This window comes from Malaclemys terrapin, chromosome 10 (genome assembly GCF_027887155.1).
Source record: "Malaclemys terrapin pileata isolate rMalTer1 chromosome 10, rMalTer1.hap1, whole genome shotgun sequence".
NCBI classification, from domain to species: domain Eukaryota; kingdom Metazoa; phylum Chordata; order Testudines; family Emydidae; genus Malaclemys; species Malaclemys terrapin.
The window spans coordinates 280,816-305,563 of NC_071514.1; the positions used below are offsets into that span (position 1 = coordinate 280,816).

The window sequence follows — 24,748 nt, forward strand, 5'->3', positions numbered from 1 at the left end:
TTTCGTCCTTGGCCTGAAAACCTTGCAAATCTTGCACTAGTCCGTTTGGTGAGACTCCCCTAAGCACTTCAGACAAGAGTCATGGGGGTCTCCCGTTGGCATAGGCCTAGCACATGTCGTGCACGGCTTAAAGCCGGGAGCCTTGGGCATGAGCCCCGCTGTGCGCCAGGAGGGGAAAAAAAGGGGGAATAAAAGCCCCCTTAACCCCCGCTAACTATGAAAAACTATTTATAACTACTCTTCAAACTATTAACAACAACTACTAATCTAAATAACACAATTAACAACTATCTACAAGAGGTAACGGGTAATAGCTAGGGAGAGTGGAGAACAGCTATGCCGCGCTCCACACTTCCAACGACCATCACGGGCGGTAAGAAGGAACTGAGGGGGCGCTGGGTCGGCTGGGGTATATATCCAGCGCCATGAAGGCGCCACTCCAGGGGGCTCCACAGCCGACCCACCGGGTGTTGCTAGGGTAGAAAATTTCTCCGACGATCGTGCACACAGCGCGCGCACCTAATTGGAATCGATGTGAGCAAGCATTCGAAGAAGAATGACCAGGCATCAGCTTTTCAAATGTCTGCAATGGTCATGTTCTAAAGCAGGGCAACAGATGTGGATTGCGCCTAGTGGAATGGGCAGTCTCACAGAAGACACTCCTCCTCCATCAGATTCAGGAGTAGATTTGATGGTTATTAGCATATATGTTAATTAGTATATTAATTTGGGGGGAGGCAAGTGACAACTCCCTACCTGGTCGGACAGATCAGTGGTCTCCAAAGTGGGGTGCGCACACGCCAGGGGGGTGTGCAAGAGGATCCTTCAGGGTGCACGGCAGGAGGCGTGCCACCAGAGGAGCACCGCTTCCCTTCCCCTCCCTCGGCAGTTCGGCCGGGAGTCCGAGCAGCTTTTTTGGGGGAAGGTGGGAGGGGGGAGCTTCGACAGTTTGGCCGGGAGCAGGGGGTGCGTGCTCAAAAATTTTTTACTGATGGGGTGCACGATCAAAAAAAGTTTGGAGACCACTGGGATAGATTCCGAAGAGGGGTATCCTCCTTTCCAGCCCTCACTATGGCCAGTAGGAGGAGTCAACAGGTGGTAATAGGAGTCTGAGTGACTGACTCAAGTGAGGTGGTGGCTGGTCCCAGCACTGTGCGGTTCTCCTGGGAAATGGATAAGGGCGGTACAGGAATAGTTCTTCCGATGGGTCTGAATCTCCCAAGGAGGAAAAAGCCGACTTGGGTTCCAGTGTTGGTACTGTCAGTGCTGTTGGAGAGGTGTAAACTCTCTGTGTGTGCGCGCTCCGTCCTTCAGGGAAGGTCTCTTGCAGGAGATATAAGCTCCCTAGAAACGGAGGGTCCTGATGGAGGGTAGATTCTGGAAGTGACCTCGAGAGATCATCTAGTCCATTCCCCAACACTCATGGCAGGACTAAGTATTATCTAGACCATCCCTGACAGGTGTTTGTCTAACCTGCTCTTAAAAATCTCCAATGATGGAGATTCCACAATCTCCCAAGGCAATTTATTCCAGTGCTTAACCACCTTGACAGTTAGGAAGTTTTTCCTAATGTCCAACCTAAATGGCCCTTGCTGCAATATAAGCCCATTGCTTCTTGTCCTATCTTCAGAGAACATAAGAATAAAAGAATAGCCCTACTGGGTCAGACCAAAGGTCCATCTAGCCCAATATCCTGTCTTCCAACAGTGGCCAGTGCCAGGTGCCCCAGAGGAAATGAACAGAACAGGTAACCCATCTCATCGCTCATGGGCCTGCTAAACCCAGGGTTGTGAGTTCAAGCCTTGAGGGGGCCACTTAGGGATCTGGGGCAAAATCAGTACTTGGTCCTGCTAGTGAAGGAAGGGGGCTGGACTCGATGACTTTTCAAGATCCCTTCCAGTTCTAGGAGACCGGGTTCAAAAAAAAAATTAAAATAAAAAAAAAAAATAATGGAGATATCCTATTATAGCCTTGGCCTTCACAACATCCTTTGGCAAGGAGTTCCACAGGTTGATTGTGCATAGTGTGAAAAAATACTTCCTTTTATGTGTTTTAAATCTGCTGCCTATTAATTTCATTTGGTGACCCCTAGTTCTTGTGTTATGAGAAGTAGTAAACACTTCTTTATCTACTTTCTCTACACCAGTCATGATTTTATAGACCTCAATCATCTCCCCTTAGCCATCTCTTTTCTAAGATGAAAAGTCCCAGTCTTATTACTCTCTCCTCATACAGAAGCCGTTCCATACCCCCTAATCATTTTTGTTGCCCTTTTCCAATTCCAATATATCTTTTTTTGATATGGGGCGACCACATCTGCACACAGTATTCAAGATGTGGGTATACCATGGATTTATCTAGAGGAAACATGATATTTTCTGTCCTATTATCTATCCCTTTCTTAATTATTCCCAGCATTCTGTTTGCTTTTTTGACTGCCGCTGCACATTGAGTAGATGTTTTCAGAGAACTATCCACAATGATTCCAAGATCTCTTTCTTGAGTGGTGGTAACTAATTTAGACCCCATCATTTTATATGTATAGTTGGAATTATGCTTTCCAATGTGCATTACTTTGCATTTATCAACATTACATTTAATCTGCCATTTTGTTAACCAGTCACTCAGTTTTGAGAGATCCTGGGTCTTAACTATCTTTAGTAATTTTGTATCATCTGCACATTTTGCCACCTCACTGTTTACCCCCTTTTCCAGATCATTTATGAATGTTGAATAGGACTGGTCCCAGAACAGACCCCTGGGGGACACCACTATTTACCTCTCTCCACTCTGAAAACTGACTATTTATACCTACCCTTTGTTTCCTATCTTTTAACCAGTTACCAATCCATGAGAGGACCTTCCCTCTTATCCCGTGGCAGCTTACTTTGCATAAGAGTCTTTGGTGAGGGACTTTGTCAAAGGCTTTCTGAAAATCTAAGTGCACTATATCCACTGGATCCCCTTGGTCCACATACTTGTTGACCCCCTCAAAGAATTCTAGTAGATTGGTGAGGCATGATTTCCCTTTACAAAAACCATGTTGACTTTTCCTCAACAAATGATGTTAATCTATGTGTCTGACAATAGTCTTCTTTATTATAGTTTCAACCAGTTTGCCCGGAACTGAAGTCAGGCTTACAGGCCTGTAGTTGCTGGGATCACCTCTGGAGCCCTTCTTAAAAATTGGCGTCATATTAGCTATCTTCCAGTCATCTGGTAGAGAAGCTGATTTAATTGACAGGTTACCGACTACAGTTAGTACTGCAATTTTACATTTGAATTCCTTCAGAACTCTTAGGTGAATACCATCAGGTCCTGTAACTTATTGCTGTTTAATTTATCAATTTGTTCCCAAACCACCTCTAATGATACCTCAATTTGGGACAGTTCCTCAGATCTGTCACCTAAAAAGAATGGCTCAGGTTTGGGAATCTCCCTCACATCCTCAGCTGTGAAGATCAATGCAAAGAATTCATTTAGTTTCTCCGCAATGGGCTTATCGTCCTTGAGTGCTCCTTTAGCATCTCAATTGTCCAGTAGCCCCACTGGTTGATTATCAGGCTTCCTGCTTCTGATGAACTTAACAAAAAATTGCTATTACTTTTTGAGTCTTTGGCTAACTTTCTCAAATTCTTTTTGGCCTTCCTAATTGTATTTTTACATTTCATTTGCCAGAATTTATGCTCCTTTCTATTTTCCTCACTAAGATTTAACTTCCACTTTTTAAAGGATGCCTTTTTGCCTCTCACTGCTTCTTTTACTTTGTTGTTTAACCATTTAAGTTGAGCCTCTATTATGGTGTCTTTACAAAGTTTCCATGCAGCTTGCAGAGATTTCACTTTTGGCACTGTACCCTTTAATTTCTGTTTAACTAACCTCCTAATTTTTGTGTAGTTCCCCTTTCTGAAATTAAATGCTACAGTGTTGGGCCGCTGTGGTGTTTTTCCTGCCACAGAGATATTACATTTAATTATATTATGGTCGCTATTACCAAGAGGTCCAGCTATATTCACCTTTTGGACCAGATCCTGTGCTCCAATTAGGACTAAATTAAGAATTGCCTCTCCTCTGGTGGGTTCCAGGACCAGCTGCTCCTGGAAGTAGTCATTTAAGGTGTCAAGAAACTTTATCCCTGCATCCCGTCCTGAGATGACATGTACACAGTCAATATGGGGATAAATGAAATCCCCCCATTATCATTATTATTACTACTGAGTTTTTTATTGTAATAGCCTCTCTAATCTCTGAGCATTTCACAGTACTTTGCATTTGTCCTTATTGAATTTCATATTTACTTCAGACCATTTCTCCAGTTTGTCCAGATAATTTTGAATTTTAATCCTATCCTCCAAAGCAATTACAACCCCTCCCTGCTTGGTATCACCCACAAACTTTATAAGCGTACTCTCTATGCCATCACCTAAATAACTGATGAAGATATTGAACAGAACCAGACTCAGAACTGATCCCTGTGGGACTCCACTCGATATACCCTTCCAGCTTGACTGCAAACCACTGATAACTACTCTCTGGGAATGGTTTTCCAACCAGTTATGCACCCATCATGCAGACAGTTAGTGCACGGTACACTGGATCACTGCAGATTTCACACCCCAGCTTACCATGCATTAACTCACCATTTAGACATGTCCTAATTTTCAGTCAGTCACTTTCCAAACCACCGTTCTTCAGACGGGCCGAAGGTTCCTCATTCTCAGCAACAGCAGAGTCCCAGGGATGGTTGCAATTTAAATCTAACCTGCCAGTTGTCTGCATACCAAAAAGGCACACTATTTCTTAATGCAGGTGTATGTTCACACAGCAGTAGTAGTAATTAATCTCTCATTTATATAGGACCATATATCTGTATAAAGGCTCAACTTATTTTGTAAGATATAAGAACATGGATCTCAGCCTGAAAGCATAAGATGTTTTAATGCCCCAAACTACGTTCCCTCTAAGGTGCGCGCCTACGCAGGAGGCCACCAAGGGCCGCACAGGGGTGCGCCCTGCACTCAGGGGCATAGGGGAACGTAGGGGGTGGTGATGGGGGAGCTTGGGGCGTGCAGGGCTGCAGTCCCAGGGCTGCTGCAGCCAGGGAGAGAGACGCTCTCCCCCAGCTCAGGTGCTGCTGCGGGAAGAAAGGGCTGGAGGGAGTCCTCTCTCCCTGCCGCAGCCCTGGGCAGCCTGCACCCCAGCCCCACATCCCCGGGCCTACCACAGAGCCTGCACCCCAACCCTCTACCCCAGTCCGGAGCCCCTTCCCACACCCTGAACCCTTCATCCCCAGCCCCACCCCACAGCCCACACCCCCCATGCCCAAGTCCTGAGCCCCCTCCCACACTCCAAACTCCTTGGCCCCATCCCTGCCACACATCACCTCCATATTTGTGCACATAACAAAATTCATTCCGCACATGGATGGGAAAAATTAGAGAGAACATTGAAGGGAATGTTTTTGAGACTCTTCTGATAGGCAAAGTATTCAAGGCGGTTTCTACTGATTCCTTGGTCTCCCAGAAGGAGAGTTAGCTCAAAAATGAATATAATGCAGCACTAAGTTACACAGTTTTGTTAAATCACTAAAGATTGTTGTTCCCTGTTGGAATTTTTACCCCTCTGAAACTCTCAATGTTATGAAGGCCAAAACTACAACTGGGTTCAAAAAATAATTACGTATGTTCCTGCAGGATAGGTCCCGGAATGGCTATTAGCCAAGATGATCAGGGATGTAACCCCATGCTCTGGGTGTCCCTAGTCTGACTGCAAGAAGCTGGGATTAGATGACAAGGGATGGATTACTCGATAATTGCCCTGTTCTGTTCATTCCCTCTGGGGCACCTAGTATTGGTGACTGTTGGAAGACAGAATACTAGGCTAAATGGACCATTGGTCTGACCCAGTATGGCTGTTCTTAAACCATCTTTTTCTGTAGAAGGCAAGTGAGGCACCTTCCATCACCTCACACCTGTCCATTACCGGCCTAGTCAAAGGAAGGAGAGAAATAGCAGATATTACTTCAGCGTAGTGTAATATGGTCACCACACAAGAAACGTTGCATCAACACAAGGAAGCAGCTTTTCATTTAAGCACGGTGTGATTCTTAATGAAAGATATTCAATCTGATAGGGGTGAGCAAAGATCAGTGCCAGAGCATGGGAGCCTGTTAAGTTAACTCTGCTGTTTCCTGTGGCCACATAAATATCAGCAGCCAAGGTCCCTGCTCATTTGGATTTAATCTGTCCTCCTGCAAACAGATCACTACTTTCACCCCTGAAATTGGATTTACCTCAATCACCTTCCGCTCTACCTCAGCACCATCTACATAGTAAACATCTGTGATGATACGTGTGACAACTGTGCGCACTTCACGGATGGTTCGCATGTGGCGATGCTGGACGCGGCCTCGGGGTGGCTGGGGCAGGTTAAACTCCTCCTCTCCCTGCAACGACAAAATGAACTAATAAATATGAAAGCAAGCCACCCCACTGCACAAACATTTTTGTTGTGCAATTCTGTGAACACCATGGTACCAGGAAACAACATTCAACAAGTTGTTTTAACACAAGACTATGATCAAATGGAGAATTTGTGCCACGATTCCACACACAGGCTTCTCCACAACATTCTTGATTCTGGGCTGCCTCAGGATTGTTGTGCAGAAGCCTTCATAAGTTGTTCAAGGTAACAGAAGCCCAATTCAGCCTGTTACATAATACTCGCAGCTGGAAGCCCGTGCTGTTGCACAAGTAAGGCAGTTGGGTCAAGTAATCCACTATCCATGCAGTGTCCCTCATTTCACATATAAAAGTGCAAAGAATGCCCATTCACATAAATGGGGGGAGGGATAGCTCAGTGGTTTGAGCATTGGCCTGCTAAACCCAGGGTTGTGAGTTCAAGCCTTGAGGGGGCCACTTGGGGATCTGGGGCAAAATCAGTACTTGGTCCTGCTTGTGAAGGCGGGGGGCTGAACTTGATGACCTTTCAGGGTCCCTTCCAGTTCTAGGAGATGGGATATCTCCATTAATTTATTTTATTTTAAATATGTTGAGGGAAACATTAAATACTTCAATGCTTTGGTTGACAGTTTGGCATAATCAGGTCTCAGACATAACCAAAAGTCCGTCAGACTGTACTGATTGAAAAATCAAATTTCAAAGAGGTGTCACACGAAAGATCCACAAGGATATTTTCTTCAGATGAAATTAAACTTTTGGTGGTGTTAACATCTAACATTGAATGGATCCCTGATCCAATTGTTACCAAAAATCGGGAAGAGGAAAATAATCCCTGAAGTTGTTCTTCAAAGCCTGCAAATGTTCAATGAGAACGTTTTGTATTTCATCACAGATTTTCTTCTGACATTTCAAGAAAATCGTTCAGCATTGGAAATGATTCATACACACAGTTCTGAAGACAATTTGACCATAAAGTCCAATTTTTTAATCAGCACTTCTGTTTTGTCTTCAACTTTAAATACAGGTTACAGCTACCCCTGGTAGGCTCAAATTTAGTCCATTCAAATAGGTGAAAGTACGCTACCATAGCTAACCACGAAAAAAAATCATTGAAATGCTCACTCAGTTAAAAGGTCTATGAAAAAATATTCATATATTTCATCACACAACTCAAACAAGCGGTTGAGTACTTTCCCACGAGCCAACCAACGCACTTCTGAATGTAAAAAGCTGTTTATGATCACTACCCATGTCATCGCAAAGGGCATTAAAGATGCAGGAATTTAGTGGATGAGCTTTAATAAAGTTGACCACTTTCACCACCTCATCCAGTGTTGTCTTCAGTTTTCCTGCCATTTTTCTGACAGCTAATGATTTTCGAGTATACAGTAATGATTCCACGTAACTATAGGTATGAGAGCCTTAACACGTGCAACGAGTCCACTGTACTTTCCTGACATTGCATGAGACTCATCAGTATGGATTCCTACCCATTTTGACCATTTGATTTCATTTGTTATTATGAAATCATCCAGACCATTAAACACAGCTTCAGAGGTAGTATGTGTTGGTAAATCTGTGTTAATTTTACTGTCAAATTTGTATCAAATGAATGCCAGCAAATTAGCATTGCCAGAAACATCTGTACTTTCATCCAGTTGCAGTGAATAGTATTGACTTTTGCATACTCTTGTAATTAACTGCTCTTTAATATTCAGACATATCTTCTATTCCACAGGTGATAGTGTTGTTGGATAGTGAGATCAAATTTAAATCTTTTGCAGCTTGATCCCCAGCATTGCACTGGTCATTGCTTTTGCAGCAGACAGAACTGGTTCCTGTGCAATAGTGTGAGGTTTACCTGCCTTTGCTATTAGTAGGGATACTTAAAAAGACTGTGTTTGCTTCTTATCATCATCAATTTCTGGCTTGCACATAGTTTTCGCTGCTTGTTTTGGAAAAATTCGAAAGATTGGTTCATGTGTTGCTTATATTTAGTTTCTAGATGCTGGCAAAATTTGGCTGGTTTCATGCATTCGTTTGATAATAATTCATAGCAGAGAACACATTGTGCTTTGTCAGTCTTCAGAATCTGCACTTGTAAATCCAAAAATAAGTATTCGTCACAGTACTTACGTATTTTGCATTTTAGTTCACGTTTGAATAGTTTCACTCTAGCATGATGCACCTTCACTTGAGTCACCATTATTTTTACGTTTTAACCAGCGAACCATAATTAATTATTGGCACGTATAATAATGCCAAAAAGTGTATAAAAACAGAACACACATGTATATTACGACACCACAAAGCAAGGGTAAGAACATGAGCTTCAACGCCCAGGTGCTGGCTTCTAATTTTCCCCAGGAGCGCTCAACCCCAACTCAGCCCCAGGGCCCCACCCCCACTCCACCCCATCCCCCAGGGCCCCACCCCCATCCGACCTCTTTCTGCCTCTTACTCCAAGCGTTCCCCATCCCCGCTCCTCTCCCTCCCTCCCAGCGCCTCCTGTTGATCAGCAGGTCTGGTGGCCCTGGACATGACTCGCGGACCCCCTGGAGTACCCTCGCAGACCCCAGTTCGAGAAACACTGGTCTAGGACACTTGGCAAGTCATAGATACATGCCTTACTTTAGCTGAAAGCCTGTGGTGTCACACTGGTGTAATCTGTAAAATCAAAATGGCTGAAAACTTAAAAACGGAACGGTCACAAAGTGAATCCCAGTGCTGATTGAACCTAGTGACATTCTGAACAAAAAGAACTCTCAGCCATGCTCCTAGCAGTTTCCTTTGTTTCACACTGAATCACTCATTCTACAGTTCAGAGTGACCCACAGAAGGACAACCCTGAAATCTTATTATATAGTGTAAGTCAGCAAAGTTGAAGACAAATATTGGTATTAACTAGCCTGCTTAAATTAAAAGAACTGAGGTAAGGGGTCTTCAAGCACCCTGGTAAAGTCACAAGTTGGCACGGCACAGGCTGAAAGATTCTAGAAACGGGAAGAAGTTAAAATCCCCAATATGTTTATTGGTTAAAGTTGGGAATGAAGTTGCCTTCCGTTTCTGGACATTGTTTATTGGGGGTGTGGGTGGGGGGAAATCACTGAAGGGCACAGCAGTTTGCAGGGACTGGAAGAAGCGAGCTTCACCATCATCACTGCTGCTGCCCACACCACTTGCTGACAGAGTTGGATTAACTGATTTTTCAGTAAAATCAGAACAAATTCAGCTTCAGAAAAGAAAGTGAGCATCTTCCCTCCCCTCCACCTTTATCCCTGTGGCTAGGGCACTTGCCTGGGATGTGGGAGACCCAGGTCTGAATCCCCATTCTGGAGCAGGGACTTGAACTCAGATCTTCTCCCTCCCAGGTGAGCATCCTGATAGCCAAGCTGTCGCCTATTCGGAGATGGGTTGCTCTCAATTGCTCCTGTTGAAACTTTTCCACTTTGTATAAATACTTAAATATTCATGGGACCAAAGAGATAGCGAATGATGGGTGATTAAGGCATTCACCTGGGAGGTAGGAGATGTGGGTTCAACTCTTCTTTGCCTGATTCAAAGGAGGGATCTGACCTCATCTCCTACCCCCACGGTGAGTGCCTTAAATCATCGGATCCTGAAAGATGTCCTGACCACACCAAGTCAGAAAGGGGAAAACCTACATGACACTAACAGCTTCAGCTACCTTCTTAATAAGACCTCTAGGATGCAAATCAGAGTTTCCTGCTGTGGCCCACTCAGTCACATCATCTCCCCATTCCACTTCATTTCTCTTCTCTCTTTCTGTCTTACACGGTCAAGACAAATATACTCTTGCAACACTGCTGCAAGCTGCATGACCAGAAAGGCAAGCTAAAAAGCAATGCCTTAAACAGCTTGATGCTGGTAAAAGTTTGCCCAGTCTTGGAAAGGTGGATACAACTGTGTGACAAGTCTATACTTTCCCAGCAGTTTGACTGTGACAGCAGAAGAAAGCATCAGATAGAAGTGCTCTCTTTGCTAATCTTTCCCTTTTGTGTGAGTTTGTCTTGTTTCATTTTACAAAGAAATAGGATCAGACTTCAACAGCAACAAGACCTCAAGACCATCCAAATGAACTTTTTCTTTTCCTCCAAACAGTCAATTGTTAAAGTGAAAGCCCTACATAATTCTTTATGTTTCAATAGCTTTAGCTGTTTTCCTTCTTCTGTGTGTTTAATAAAAAGGTTTTTAATGGCAATTGTTATGAGAGGAAACCAATGATAACTTGATACAAAATCCCAAACCACAAAACTGTAATGTTAAAGTAAGATTTAACATCTTAATACTTGTTGGACATGAGATGCCCCCTTATCAAAATATTACCAACCAGTGCTCTGAAAACAGAGCAGAATATGTAAAAAGCCTTAGGAAACAGGAGCTCTCTTCCCATAGTGTTTCCAGTCCAATACACCCCTTGCCCCTTGGACAAGAAGCTAGGTGATTAAACGGGAACATCCAGATCATATTCAGCTTCTCCTTGAAGTAGTCCAATGGCAAGGGTGCCACAGAACTGGAGTAAATGGAAGGAGCCAAAGCTGGATGTGATGGAACCTATGAAAATACCCAATTGAGTCAATTCACTCTGCATAAGTTTATCAAGGAATCTTCTTGCCTAATAGTCATATCCAGGGCCCTGTGTCTCCTTCAGATTTGGAGTTTGCCAGAGAATCCACCAATTGCTTTAATTTAAAACCACCACATATTTTCTAGCGCTTATGGTTGTGAAGAAACCTTCAGAATGTGAACCCAATGCAGTGGTCTTCTCAAGTCTGCACACTTCTTTACAAGAGTTCTGAAGCTTTGGTCAGTCCATTCCACTCCTCTCACTGGGTTCATCTCAGGAGGAAAATTTAATAGAACACCATTTTAAAAGCTATTTCTTTCCAGGAACACGCTTATCCATGGCTATTGGATGAAGTCACAGTGATAAGGGCTGGTTGCATGCAGAAGACTAAGAGTTCAAACCCCTTCCCTCAAGAAGTTACTTCCAGCCCTGCCCAGCAGAGCGAGGGAAAGAGGAAATGTATTGCCTTACCTGTATTCTGGGTACAAAAAAGCAGTCACCTGCCATACACCTCCCCAGGTGACAGATGCCCAACATTCCACTACACAGCTCTCCCCACCCACTGAGACTACTTCTCCACTGCAGTTTTGGTACATTCAAAATTTAGGGCTGAGGATGCAAAGTAAAACCACCATAAGGAACTGTACTGACTGGAGTATTATTTTCATATCTAATGCAGTAAAGACTTCAATTTCAGAACCTAGGGGCTGAAACTACATAAAAGCAACCCGAGCTCTTGCTCATTCTCACCTGGCTGGGCAGAGACTCAGTGTCATCTCCAGGGGCATTCGCAAGCTTCTCTCCACTCTCCTCAGTTTGGACCTTGGCATCTTGTTGGCCAGGTCTTTGCCCAGCCATACTTGTTCCCACTTCTACCTGACTGCTCACTCCTGTCATGGTCTGTGTTGCTGCTGACACAGCTGCTGGGGCCAAAACAGAACCTTCTGTAGTTTGGACCTCTTTGTTACTGGTGCCAGCCCACAACTGCTGGCCTTTATCCCTCTCATGGGTTGCCAGTGCCTTACTCAGCTTCTCCTGTGTGCTCTTCCCTTCCTTTTCCAGATCCCTTTCAATATCAACTTCCATAGCCTCTCCCTCTTTTGCATGGGATGGCTGATGTTTGGAGTCCTGCTCTGCAGGCTGAGAAACTTTAATTTCCCCACAAGGGATGTGCTTCTGACGTTGTTGCCAAGCTTCAGGATTGTCATGCAGCTCCTCCTCCTCCTCCTGTGTGCTTGGGAAACTGAACAGGTTCCCCCTGCAAACCAATCACATGCAGATCAATATTAAGATGATGTTCAAAGCAATAGGTGCCCAAGCACCCACCACACGCAAGCAGGACTCCCCATGGCTTTTTATAGGATGTTCATTTAATAATCTGTTGGGAGTGCATAAGAATCACTTAGTTTTATGCACTGGGAACAGATTAACTGGTGACTCTACTACAACCTTCCAGTAGCTAAACACAGCAGTGTTCCTATAAGTGCCAATGTTCCTTTGAAATGTCAGCACCTCCAAAGTGACCCAACCAGTGGCAAAGATGACACTTAGCACAAACTAAAGCATTAACTAAAGTGTGTTTTGCTCCAGGTATCCGATACCAATTAGACACAGCCCTACTGGTAGTTATCCCATCTTCAGGAACCATCACACTTTACTGTACCATTCCTTTGGTGTTACGGTGGCTAATGACAATGAGAAATGTAACTGGGAGATGGTGTAGAGGAGCAAACACTAATGTTTTCTAAAGTTTTGACTAGACTTTATCTACCTTTTGCTGACTGGCCATTTGCGCCAACCTATTCCCACACTGATTCTCAGTCTCTTCACCTCAGCCCCACTCTACAGATACCCCTCATGCATTCCTTCTCTCCCTCTTTTCTCCTGCTCTAACCCGGTCACCTCATTCCCTTTCCTTGTATTTCCATTTGGCTAAACCCCCACCAAAAGAGGGGGGAGGGAAGAGATAGTGAAACAAGCATGGCATTTGCTAGTATCTCTTATCCATTTCCCCTAACTTTTGTCTGTCTTGTCTAGATAGACAATCTTCTCAGGGCAGGGACTACCTCCTGCTCTGTGTTTGTATAGCGTCTAGTACTATGGGGCCTCAATCCTGGTAAGTCCATAGGCACTACCATAACAAACATGATTAATAATACTGTACACAATGTATGTATGTTAATCTGCTGTATGTGAGAGCCCATACCCCTGTAATCTTACTCCCCAATCAACAGATGTCAAGCAAGATGCAAGAGTGAAAAGCTTCTGGATGCTAGTGGCTTACATAGTTATACTGCATTGTCTTCTAACAGCTACCAGTAAGCGCCTCTATATAACCCTTTCATTTTAATTTGGTGATAGCCAGCTGCATTGTAAGGAAAAAAATGACTTGGAAAGAACAAGAAACAATAGCTGATATGGTAACAAATAAGACCATGCCATTTTTGGCAGGATAAGCAACGGGCAAGGAGGCAATAGCCCTTGTATGGGCAGCTTCTGAACGACCCCACCTACAACACTGTCTTCGGCTCTGGGCATCTCAGCCAGCTGCAACAGCAGCACTCCTCAGGTCAAACTTCAAAGCTAGAGAGCACAGCTTGATTATTACATGATACACACCTACCAGTCATATTATTGATTACATGCACACAGTGCCCCCCATCTTTCTCTAGAGGTCACCCCAGAATCAGTACACAGCACAGGGCTCCTAAACGGACATGGGACCTCACTACAGGGCCAAACAAAAATAAAATGCAAAGCTCTGTACCTAAATGGAGAAGCAGGAAGATCATGACCTCTGGCCTCATCCTCTCGTCGGACTTCACAGACACGACTAAACACAGACAGTGTCTTCTGTGAGCTAGTTGTACAGATTAAAGAAACAGGTCACAATCACAGGAACTAGGAAAGTACTGTCATTGGAAAGGAGAAATGTCTAAAATCACTAGAACCAACCAGAGACTGGCCTTTAGGCTGATTAATTTGTTGTGCCATAAATCAGCAAAGCAGTTGGAGTTGGTCAGAGCTCTCCAGGGTCAAGAGACAACTCACAATTGTAAAAAGTTGTTTCCTACTTCCTTTGTCTCAGGCCCCTTCTTGCCAACCAGGAGAAACTCAGTAGCTTGAGACAGTGCAGTAAGCATGATGTCAGCATTACACTGGCTTTCGAGAAATTACAGTATCACTGTCCAGTACTTCCTCGCTGCCACTAGGTGGTGATATTAGATAATTTGCACCTTACATTTTTAATATCCTCCTCTTCCCAGTGTGAGCTGATAACAGCTTTCATGACACAGCAAAAAATACCTGAGATGACAAGCTCACATCACACTTGAGAGGTCAAACTCACCACACAGCTAGAAAGCTTCCCCACTCTCAGAAAAATGAGCGATGGCAATGCTCACACAAAGCATGCAATTCTGTGGCAAAGGTCTCTTAGTAGCACTTATTTCAGGATTTCCTCCCTGCTCCAAACTATCAGAATCTGTCACAACCAAATCCTGGTGGGCCACCATTTTAGCCCCTCCACTCTTGCCAGGGCCTCGTGGGGCCAAGGAAGGCAGGAAGTTAGCAGGAAGCCCACGGGCCAGAATAAAATGGCAGGTGGGGGCACCTGAACCAAGTCAAGAGCCCTGCACCAGAAGCTTCAGTGCAGGTGCCAAAGAGTTAAGGCAGAAGCAGTGGCTGAGCCAGCTCCATGCTGCTGGGTCTCATTTTCATTTATTTTTCCTGCTGTTGGTAGATTATCATTTCTCTCATTACCAAGAACTTTGCATTCAACCGCTTTGCTTGGCAACAAGCATCAGTTACCTGGCAACAGCCCCAGCAACAGCAGAGGATCCATTTTTCCTTTCACTGGCTGCAGGCTCTGAAAGAGATGGGGGAGGGGAGAAAGAATCCTGTTAGCATCACACCTGAACAGCCTCCCTGCGCCCATGAGCTCTGCAGTTAGAGGGGTTGAGCAACAGGAGAGAAGATAGCTATGAAACCATCCCATCCCCCCTTAACCAGCTTCTCACTGCAACCCCCAGCCTGTATGAATACTTAAGTATATTACATAGATTGAGCATAAGAGCAGCATTCAGATACTGAAGTTACACTTTTCCTCAAGATAACCGACTGGGATCACATCTCCTAATTGCCCCCCAACTCTGTTGAAACACACAAATCTAGCTCCCTGCTCTAGGAACGTCTCTCTCCATCTGGAAGTGCCTCTGCTTCACTGCAATAGCAATGAGACACGAGCTCACCTCCCCCATCCAAGTGGGTCTCTACACCCCTCTCAGCTGCAAGACACACTATTTTCTTAGAAGTTACTGTGCAAGGGAACTAAAAAAAGGATTCCTGTGAGAGGCGGCCAGCAGCTCTCCAAATGAAGCTAATTCCAAGCCCTTGTCAAGTGACTGGCATTGGGTGGGGTATCCCAGGGTGAGGAGACAGTCAGAACCTACATATTCCCCAGTTTTCCATTCCCTTACTTTCCAGACTGAAGGGCAGACTCCCCTCACTCTCCTCGCTCACAGGGGTAGCAAGGCTCATTCGAAGACAGAGTTTTCCATCAGCCTCAAGAGCTGCACCAGAATCCCCCTTTTCACACTCTTCCAACGCATCTGCTGATGCCATAGCGCTCTCCACAGTGACATCATTGGTCCCAATACTGCCCTCTGCTGTGACATCGCTGGTTACTATGGTTCTATTTGGGCAGCTGCCATCCACTAAAATGAGGAAGGAAAGAAGGCACAAAATACAAAAGTGAAAATGGCCAGCGTAGTCTTTGCTCCCCGTGGGTGCCTAGGAGTGGTGCCAATTGTATGCTTCAGTGGCAAATAGCATAGCAGTGGACATTCCTATCAGGCTGCCCTTAAGAATGTCTCAGGGATTCAGTTCTGTAGTGGTGACAACAGCCTTAGTCAAAGGCCAACTAGTTCCATCATCCACTACAGACACCACTATAGAAGTCAACTGCTAAGTCAGACATCACTTATGATGCTGCCTGAAGAGGCAAAAACAGTATACATAGGAGATAATCTTGCCTTAGCAAAAGGGAAAGATTTGGACTAAGAGGGCCTTTTGAGTCCTATTGTCAGGAGCCTATGACACACCCCACCTGTGGTACAATAGAGACTACATATAAAGGGGGAAATGTTTGGTTGGATGAGTGAGTGACCAGGGTCAGAGTACCAATGGGAAATTGTGACAGGTGAACATGCCCTGCTCACAGCACAGGGCCAGCCAATGCCAGCTCCTAAATTAGGTTTAAGGCTTTAATCAAGATCTGTATCAAGACTCAAGTCAGCTTCCAAATCTGCTCCAATTTCAAAACGAGGCCATTCTATTCAAACTCACCAATAGGAGTGCTGTGTCTTCTGGGTCCCATTTTAAGCTGGCCAATAAGAGACGGGGTCACACTGGTCAAGGGCTGAATGACATCACCTTCCTTTGGCAAAGTGAAATGAAACAGCGTTCCTTAAAGAGAGACGCAAAATTAGTGATCTGCAGGAGAGGTCTGTACCTGAATATATGTGGAGAGCACTGGAGATCACTAGGGATGGGGAAGAGTTCACCCTCCTTCTTGCAGTAAATAAGTTACTGATCTCAAACCGATCACTCCACTGAATAGCTTTTCTGAATCTAAGGTCTTCACAACTCATGTCTTTCTACCCTACAAATCTGTCATCCCAGAAAGAATTCCCCAGTGGGAGACTTGGGTCACTACCATAGCTTCATACATCTTCCTCCACACTCTAACAAAAGGAGAGATTAATTATGCAAATGTAGGTAGTGGTTTTATAATGTGTAGAAAGGAATGTTATGTTCAAGGTATGCCCAGCACTAACAGATAAAAGGGTGGAAGAAGAGAGGGCAGGAATGCAGGTTACCACTGAAGTGCATTGGAAGAGCTGTGTGGGAATGAAGGAGAAGCTTGAAATAATACTCTGAAGATAAAGCACTATTTTGAACAAGTGCAGAAAGCTTTACAAATCTTAAACTTACATAACAGCTGGCTGCCCTCTACAGAGGTCTAAACACATTTCTGAGAAGTGACAGCTTGGCCTTTAAAAGAGTTAGAGAGCACAGCCACAAAAGTTTCCCTGGATAGAGAAATCTGAGGGAAATAAACTGAGAAAAAAAAAAACATTGTTGAAAAATGACCAACTAATTTTATATTATTTAGGATTTTCAACTACAAGGCATAGCTTGCTAGGGATGGGGAAGTACCAGAAACAATGCATGTTTGATGGCAATTGAATAATTTAAGGCTGTCACGGCATAAGGGGTTGCTACCATAGAATCTGATGTCACTGTGTCGCAGAACAAATGGAGCCCTGATGACCTGGCTTTCAGGAGTGGAATGACACGATAATCCCCTGAACGGTAAGTCTCTTTTCTCAAATAAAAGAGATTTAGTTTTTTAAAAATAAATGTTTAAGTCACATTTAGATTCAGAAAAGCTATTCAAACCTTCTTGCAAACTGAACTGAGTGCAGCAAGGCTAATGAAGCATAAGAAATTCAAGAAAGTTATTGTTCCATTACTAAGAGTTCTTCATATTTGACTTTTATACTCAACAACTATAAAAAAGTTGTTAAAATGCTTTGAGAAGAATTAAGGATGGTTGATTAAGGCCTTGTCTACAAGACACATTTTGTCAGCAAAAGGCAGCTTTTGTCGATAAAACAATGGAGGTATACACACTACAATGCTCCTCCCAGCGACAAAACTCTCCTGCTTTGCCGACAAAATAAAACCAATTTAGATCGACAAAGCATCAGTGCAGACACTGCATCCATTACACTGCTGTAACATCCCACAATGCGGCACCGTGACTGCTCTGCTCACTGTTTTGAACTCCGCTACCCTGCACCCAGCTACACAAGTATGTACCCCTCCCCTTTCAAAGCCCCAGGAAGTTTTGAAACTGCTCAGCTTGGACAGTTCACATAGCTACTTCCCAGCGGAGCATGCTGCCTCCCAGCAGCACACACACTCCTGCCTGTACTACAAGGGAGGGTGCATCTCCTGGGTCTGTGGGGAAAGGAGGCTGTGGGAGAACTCTGAAGGAATCACGGAATCAAAACATTAACATGGAATCCTGCTCTCCCCTGCCCTAGGATCACAGCGGCAGGCAGGACGGACAGATTGCTGCAAGCGGGAGGGGATGGGGAAAGAGACCCCGGATGTGCTGTGCAGAGCCAGGGAGGGAGGTGGGGACTGATGTCAGGCTGCAGTCCCCGTTTCCTCCCCACCCCCCTTGGGCGCCGGGGTGGGAGGACAGGTGGACACCAGCTGTCTGTGCACCAGTTTCTGGCTCAGGATTGGTTGCTTCTGGCTGCTGTCTGAACTTAAAGAGAGCGTGCCACACTCTCCCGCAACACACACACTCTCCCACACACACTAACACAGGAAGTCCACAAAAGTGTGTTAGCGTTCAGCAATGTCAGTTGAGAATATTACCGAGTGCTACTTTAAAAAGTGACTTGCAATGTGTTACTTTTCAGACACACACAGCAATCATTACATGGTTCCTAGCATGGTGCAAAAAAACAATGCCAGGCTCGGCATACTACAACACCACACGTTACTGTGGTACAGTGTTAATATGCTCCTTGAAGGCATCCCCCAGCCAAACACCCATCCTTATAGCCTTGTGTTCATAATGCACAGCACAATATTGAACACAGTGCAGGATCCAGGCTTTCTGACAGATGGCTGGCTCGCAGGTTACCAGGGCAATTGAAAAGTGGTAGGCAACCTAGTAGGATGGCCATGGAACGATGGGATTGAGAAACCTTCATCACGTGATGCTGTACCTGCCCCCATAAGGCATTGCAACCCCTCAAAAGCACCCTGTGGGCAGTTGCACAGTGGGATAGCTAACCACGGTGCACTGCTCTCTGTGTTGATGCAAGAGCTGCTAGTGTGGATGTGTTCCACCGACACAAGATGACACTGAACAGCTCACTGATACACTCCCACCAACAACACAAGAAGAACTACTCCACATGGACTCCTCCTGAGGGTCAAAATGACAGTCTGGACCTATACATAAAATGCTTCCGCCGACGTGCACAGGCAGATATTGTGGAAAAACAACATCGCTTGCATCATAACATAAGTCGTGCAGAACGCAATGCCATCCATAGCCTCAGAAACAACCCTGACATTATAATCAAAGAGGCTGATAAAGGAGGTGCTGTTGTCATCATGAACAGGTCTGACTACCAAAAGGAGGCTGCCAGACAACTCTCCAATACCCAATTCTACAGGCCACTTTCCCCAGATCCCACTGAGGAATACACTAAGAAACTGCACCATCTACTCAGGACACTCCCTACACTAACACAGGAACAAATCAACATAGAATAACCCCAACCGGGGTTCTAAGGGTATCTACTACCCAAGATCCACAAACCTGGAAATCCTGGATGCCCCATCATCTCTGGAATTGGCACTCTCACTGAACGATTGTCCGGATATGTGGACTCTCTACTCAGACCCTATGCCACCAGCACTCCCAGCTATCTCCGTGACACCGATTTCCTGAGAAAATTACAATGCATTGGTGATCTTCCAGAAAACAACATCCTAGCTACCATGTATGTGGAGGCTCTCTACACAAACATCCCACACACAGATAGAATACAAGCTGTCAGGAACAGTATCCCTGATGATGACACAGCAAAACTGGTTGCTGAGCTCTGTGACTTTATCCTCACGCACAATTATTCCAAATTTGGTGATAATATATACCTCCAGACCAGTGGCACTGCTATGGGCACCCGCATGGCCCCACAATATGCCAACATTTTTATGGCTGACCTGGAACACTTCCTCAGCTCTCGTCCACTCACGCGCCTTCTCTACCTACGCTACATTGACGACATCTTCATCATCTGGACCCATGGGAAGGAGACTCTGGAAGAATTCCATCATGATTTCAACAGCTTCCACCCCATCACCACCCTCAGCGTGGACTAATCTACACAGGAGGTTCACTTCCTAGACACCACGGTACAAATAAGTGACGGTCACATTAACAGCACCCTATACCGAAAACCCTCCAACCACTATGCCTACCTTCATGCCTCAAGCTTCCATCCCAGACACACCACACAATCCATCGTCTACAGCCAAGCGCTGAGGTACAACCACATTTGCTCCAACCCCTCAGACAGAGACCAACACCTACAAGATCTTCACCAAGCACTCTCAAAACTGACATGAGGAAATAAGGAAACAAATCAACAGAGCCAGAAGTGTACCCAGACACCTCCTACTGCAAGACAAGCCCAAGAAAGAAACCAACAGAACTCCACTGGCCATCGCCTACAGTCCTCAGCTTAAACCGCTCCAACACATCATCAGCGATCTACAACCCATCCTGGACAATGATCCCTCACTTTCACAGACCTTGGGAGGCAGGCCAATCCTCACCCACAGGCAACCCGGCAACCTTAAGCATATTCTCACTAGCAACCACACACCGCACCATAGTAACTCTAACTCAGGAACCAATCCATGCAACAAACCTCGATGCCAGCTCTGCCCACATATCTACACCAGCGACACCATCACAGGACCTAACCAGACCAGCTACAATATCACCAGTTCATTCACCTGGACGTGCACCAATGTTATATAAGCCATCATGTACCAGCAATGCCCCTCTGCTATGTACATTGGCCAAACTGGACAGTCCCTATGTAAAAGGATAAATGAACACAAGCCAGATATTAGGAATGGCAATATACAAAAACCTGTAGGAGAACACTTCAACCTCCCTGGACGCACAATAGCAGATTTAAAGGTAGCCATCCTACAGCAAAAAAACTTCAGGATCACACTTCAAAGAGAAACTGCTGAGCTTCAGTTCATTTGCAAATTTGACACATCAGCTCAGGATTAAACAAAGACTGTGAATGGCTAGCCAACTACAAAAGCAGTTTCTCCTCCTTTGGTGTTCACATCTCAACTGCTAGAAGACGGCCTCATCCTCCCTGATTGAACTAACCTCGTTATCTCTAGACTGATTCTTGCCTGCATATTTATACCTGCCTCTGGAAATTTCCATTACATGCGTCTGACGAAGTGGGTACTCACCCACGAAAGCTTATGCTCTAATACATTTGTTAGTCTATAAGGTGCCACAGGACTCTGATGCTTTTTACAGATCCAGACTAACACTGCCACCCCTCTGATACTGCTCTGTAATGTTATTCTCCAAGATGTGTTGCACATGTCCAGTCCACTCAAGGTGTGCACACCCAATGTGTCAGCTGAGATTTTTCCTTTAGCAGTACCCATCAGGGCAGTGCATAGCCCTCCACTTCCTCTTAGTGCTGCACGATGGTATAAAGGGTAGAGCTTTCCCCAACCCTGCTTAGTTTCCTCTTACCAGACATACTCCAGTATAGAGGGGAAGGAGGGGGGTCCTGGAACGGACATGCACAGCACATCTCAAAGAACAATGGTTACAGATCAAGTTAGTAACCTTTTTTTCTACAATTGATTGCACATGTCCATTCCATTTCAGGGGACTCAAAAGCAGTTCAATCTGGAGGTGGGATCGGAGTCTACCTAAATAATGATTGAAGGACGTCCAAATTTGGCATTGTCTCTAGCCTGTTGAGAGACGGCACAATGAGATGCAAAAGAATATACTGATGACCAAGTTGCAGCTCTAAAAACATCCTGTATAGGTATTTGAGCTAGAAATGTTACAGAAGATGCTTGTGATCTCATTGAGGGCAGTCTCACTCTGGTTAGTGTAGTTACACTGGCAACGTTGTAGCACAAACATATGCAGGAGGAAATCTAACACGAGATTCATTGAGACGAGACTGGATCTTATCCGTGACTATCACGAACTGTTGTGAAGATGATCTAAACGATTTAGTCCTGTCCAAGTGAAAAGCTAACACTTTCCTGACATCCTAAGTGTTAAGTCCCTCCTCATCCTTATGAGTCTGAGGCTTAGGAAAGGAAGTTGGTAAGTATGCTACTGATTGATTGAGAAGTGAGAAACCAGTCTGACAGTAAATCATTGATAACTACTCTTAGTATGGTCTTCCAACCAATTGTGCACCCACCTTATGGTAATTTCATCTAAACCATATTTCCCTAGTTTGCTCATAAGAACATCATATGGGACTGCATCAAAAGCTTACTAAAATCCAGATATATCATGTCTACTGCTCCCCACATCCACTTCTATCCCCTTAAACAGATTAAAAGATGGCTAACTGGTAGGTCTCAAAATGTAATTGCAAACTAGAAATTATCAAACGGGTGTGTTTCTAGTGAGGTCACATAAGGATCAGTTCTTGGTCCTATGTTATTTAACATTTTATCATAAAACAAGAACCAGGGTATTCTAATGAAATTAATAGGCAACCAGTTTAAAACAAACTTAAGGAAGTACTTCTTCACACAATGCAGAGTCAACCTGTGGAACTCATTGCCAGGGAATGTTGTGAAGGCCAAAAATATAACTGGGTTCAAAAAAGAATTAGAGAAGTTAATGGGAGACAAATTCAGACTGGAAATAACATGTACATTTTTAACAACGAAGGTAATTAACTATTGAAACAGTTTACCAAGTGCCATGGGGGATTCTCCATCACTGAAAATTTTCAAAAATCAAGACTATGTTTTTCTAAAAGATCTGTTCTAGGAATTATTTTGAGGAAGTTCCGTCGCCTTGTTATACAGGTAGTCAGACTAGAGGATCACAACAGTCCCTTCTGGCCTTGGAATCTATGAATTTCCATATTCTACCCCCAATCAAATATCCACAGACATAACACTTCTCCATGTCTCTATTCCATCTCACTAAATAATGTGCTTATGATCTTCATCATACTTTCAAACTCCAGAAGTCTCTTCTCATTCACTGGATTGTTCCATCCTATTATGTGGTCATGTTTTTCAAACTTTTCACCAAGTTTGGTATTGAAGACACACACAAGTAATGTTCAGTGATTTCATTTCATCCAAACTTCCCTCGAACACTTGGACTTACAGCTTCTGTTCAGGCACAAGGAAGTCTGCCACTTCGGGGATGCCTACACTGCAATTAAAAAACAGTGGCTGGCGCATACCAGCTGGCTTGGGCTAAAGGGATGTTTAACTGTGGCATAGATGTTTGGGTTCGGATTGCAGTCCAAAGTCTGAGACCCTACCACTTTGCAGAATCTTAGAGCCTGGGCTGCAGCCCGAGTCCACAACGCAATTAAACAGCCCCTTAGCCAGAGTCCTGCTAGCCTCAGTCAGTTGGCACTGACCAGGCACGTTTTTAATTGCAGTATAGGTATAACCTTTCCTTGACCTTTCCAAGGAGGGTCACATATTCCCAGTAGTTAGTGTTCCATGTCACAATAACTGAGGAAAAGGGGAGAGAGCCAAAAAGAATATAAAAGAAGTTGGAAAAGCTCTCAGGTAGAAGTTAAAGATGCCATAAAAGGCAACCAAAAAAAAAAAAAGGAAGGAAAATGTACATAAGTACTTTATTAGAGAACAGCAACAAAACTGATTAAGGGGCTAAACAGACTGACTAGGAAAGATTCAAAGAAATTAGTATATCTTGGCCAATTGAAGATTGATGGAGGAAGTGAGAGAGAAGAGAAAGATATAAAGCTATACAAGTCTTTGGAAAACAAAGAGGGAGTGGCACGATTTAGAGTAGTAAGCAGTTATGGGCTGAAGTTAAGCAAGGGAAATTTAAGCTGAATGTCTTAAAAGACACAAGATGGGTGAAGGAATATCTTTCATTGGACCAACTTATAACCTCACCTACATTGTCTCTCTAATACCCTGGGACCACCATGGCTACAACATAGGAAAATTTGACAGTGAGATTACTACTTTATGTGTATATATATATAATTTTTAAGAGCAGACCTAAAAAGACTAATCACCTGAACAAACAATGCAGAACAAGCTTTAGGGGACAATCCTGCAGGGGCCACTCATCCCCAGGGGATGGAATTTATCTAGTCCAATATTTTTATATGTTTCATTGGTCCAGGTCCCAGACTGCCCTATCTGAATCTGCCAGATGATTCACCAACATATACCTTCCTGCTGAGCAGTTAATTTAGCTCAACAGAATTATGCCACATTGTAAGATCTGCCATGATCACAGCAATATACATATTGCTATAATGGATGAGCCTACAAAGCACATAGTGGCTCATCTACCCAGAAAATCATTGTGAAGGTTTTTAGAATCATGAACTCAATCATGAAATGATCGCTTTCACCCAAGATGCCTTGCACCTTCAAATTCTCAACCAATTTTGACCCTACATGTCAGAATGAAATCAAGAACAGCCTCTTCTCTAGTTGTTTTCTCCATGTTCTGGAATAAAAAGTTGTCTCCAATGTTTTCCAAGAACTTGTTGGATAATCTGTGCTCTGCTGTATTATTTTCCCAACTGATATTTGTGTAGTTCAAGTCCCCCACCACCATCAAGTCCTGTGCTTTGGATGATTTTGTGTTAGTTTAAAAAAAAATCCACCACCTTTGTCTATTCTTCTTCCTAGTTAGGTGGTCTATAGTAAACCCCATGACATCACTCTTGGTTTTTTACCCCTTTTATCCTTACCCAGAGACATTCAACAGGTCTGCCTCCCATTTCTATCTTGACTAGGTAGATAGCCAGTCTGAAAAATAGAGATGAGGGTGGGGAGTAATAGG

The 24,748-nt window shown here is 44.2% G+C and overlaps 1 protein-coding gene across 4 annotated transcripts in view; it reads right to left on the reverse strand.

Moving 5' to 3' along the window:
- The window catches only part of TP53BP1 (tumor protein p53 binding protein 1), a 68,461-nt gene that overhangs the window by 21,359 nt on the left and 22,354 nt on the right, over nt 1-24,748 (reverse strand). For all 4 annotated transcript variants that reach the window (XM_054040989.1, XM_054040992.1, XM_054040991.1 and 1 more), the window contains 6 exons: nt 16,396-16,515; nt 15,528-15,764; nt 14,860-14,917; nt 13,817-13,909; nt 11,800-12,307; nt 6,293-6,445 (listed from right to left, as the gene is read on the reverse strand). In XM_054040989.1, coding sequence (XP_053896964.1) covers nt 6,293-6,445; nt 11,800-12,307; nt 13,817-13,909; nt 14,860-14,917; nt 15,528-15,764; nt 16,396-16,515 — 1,169 coding nt within the window. The remainder of the gene's footprint in view (nt 1-6,292; nt 6,446-11,799; nt 12,308-13,816; nt 13,910-14,859; nt 14,918-15,527; nt 15,765-16,395; nt 16,516-24,748) is intronic.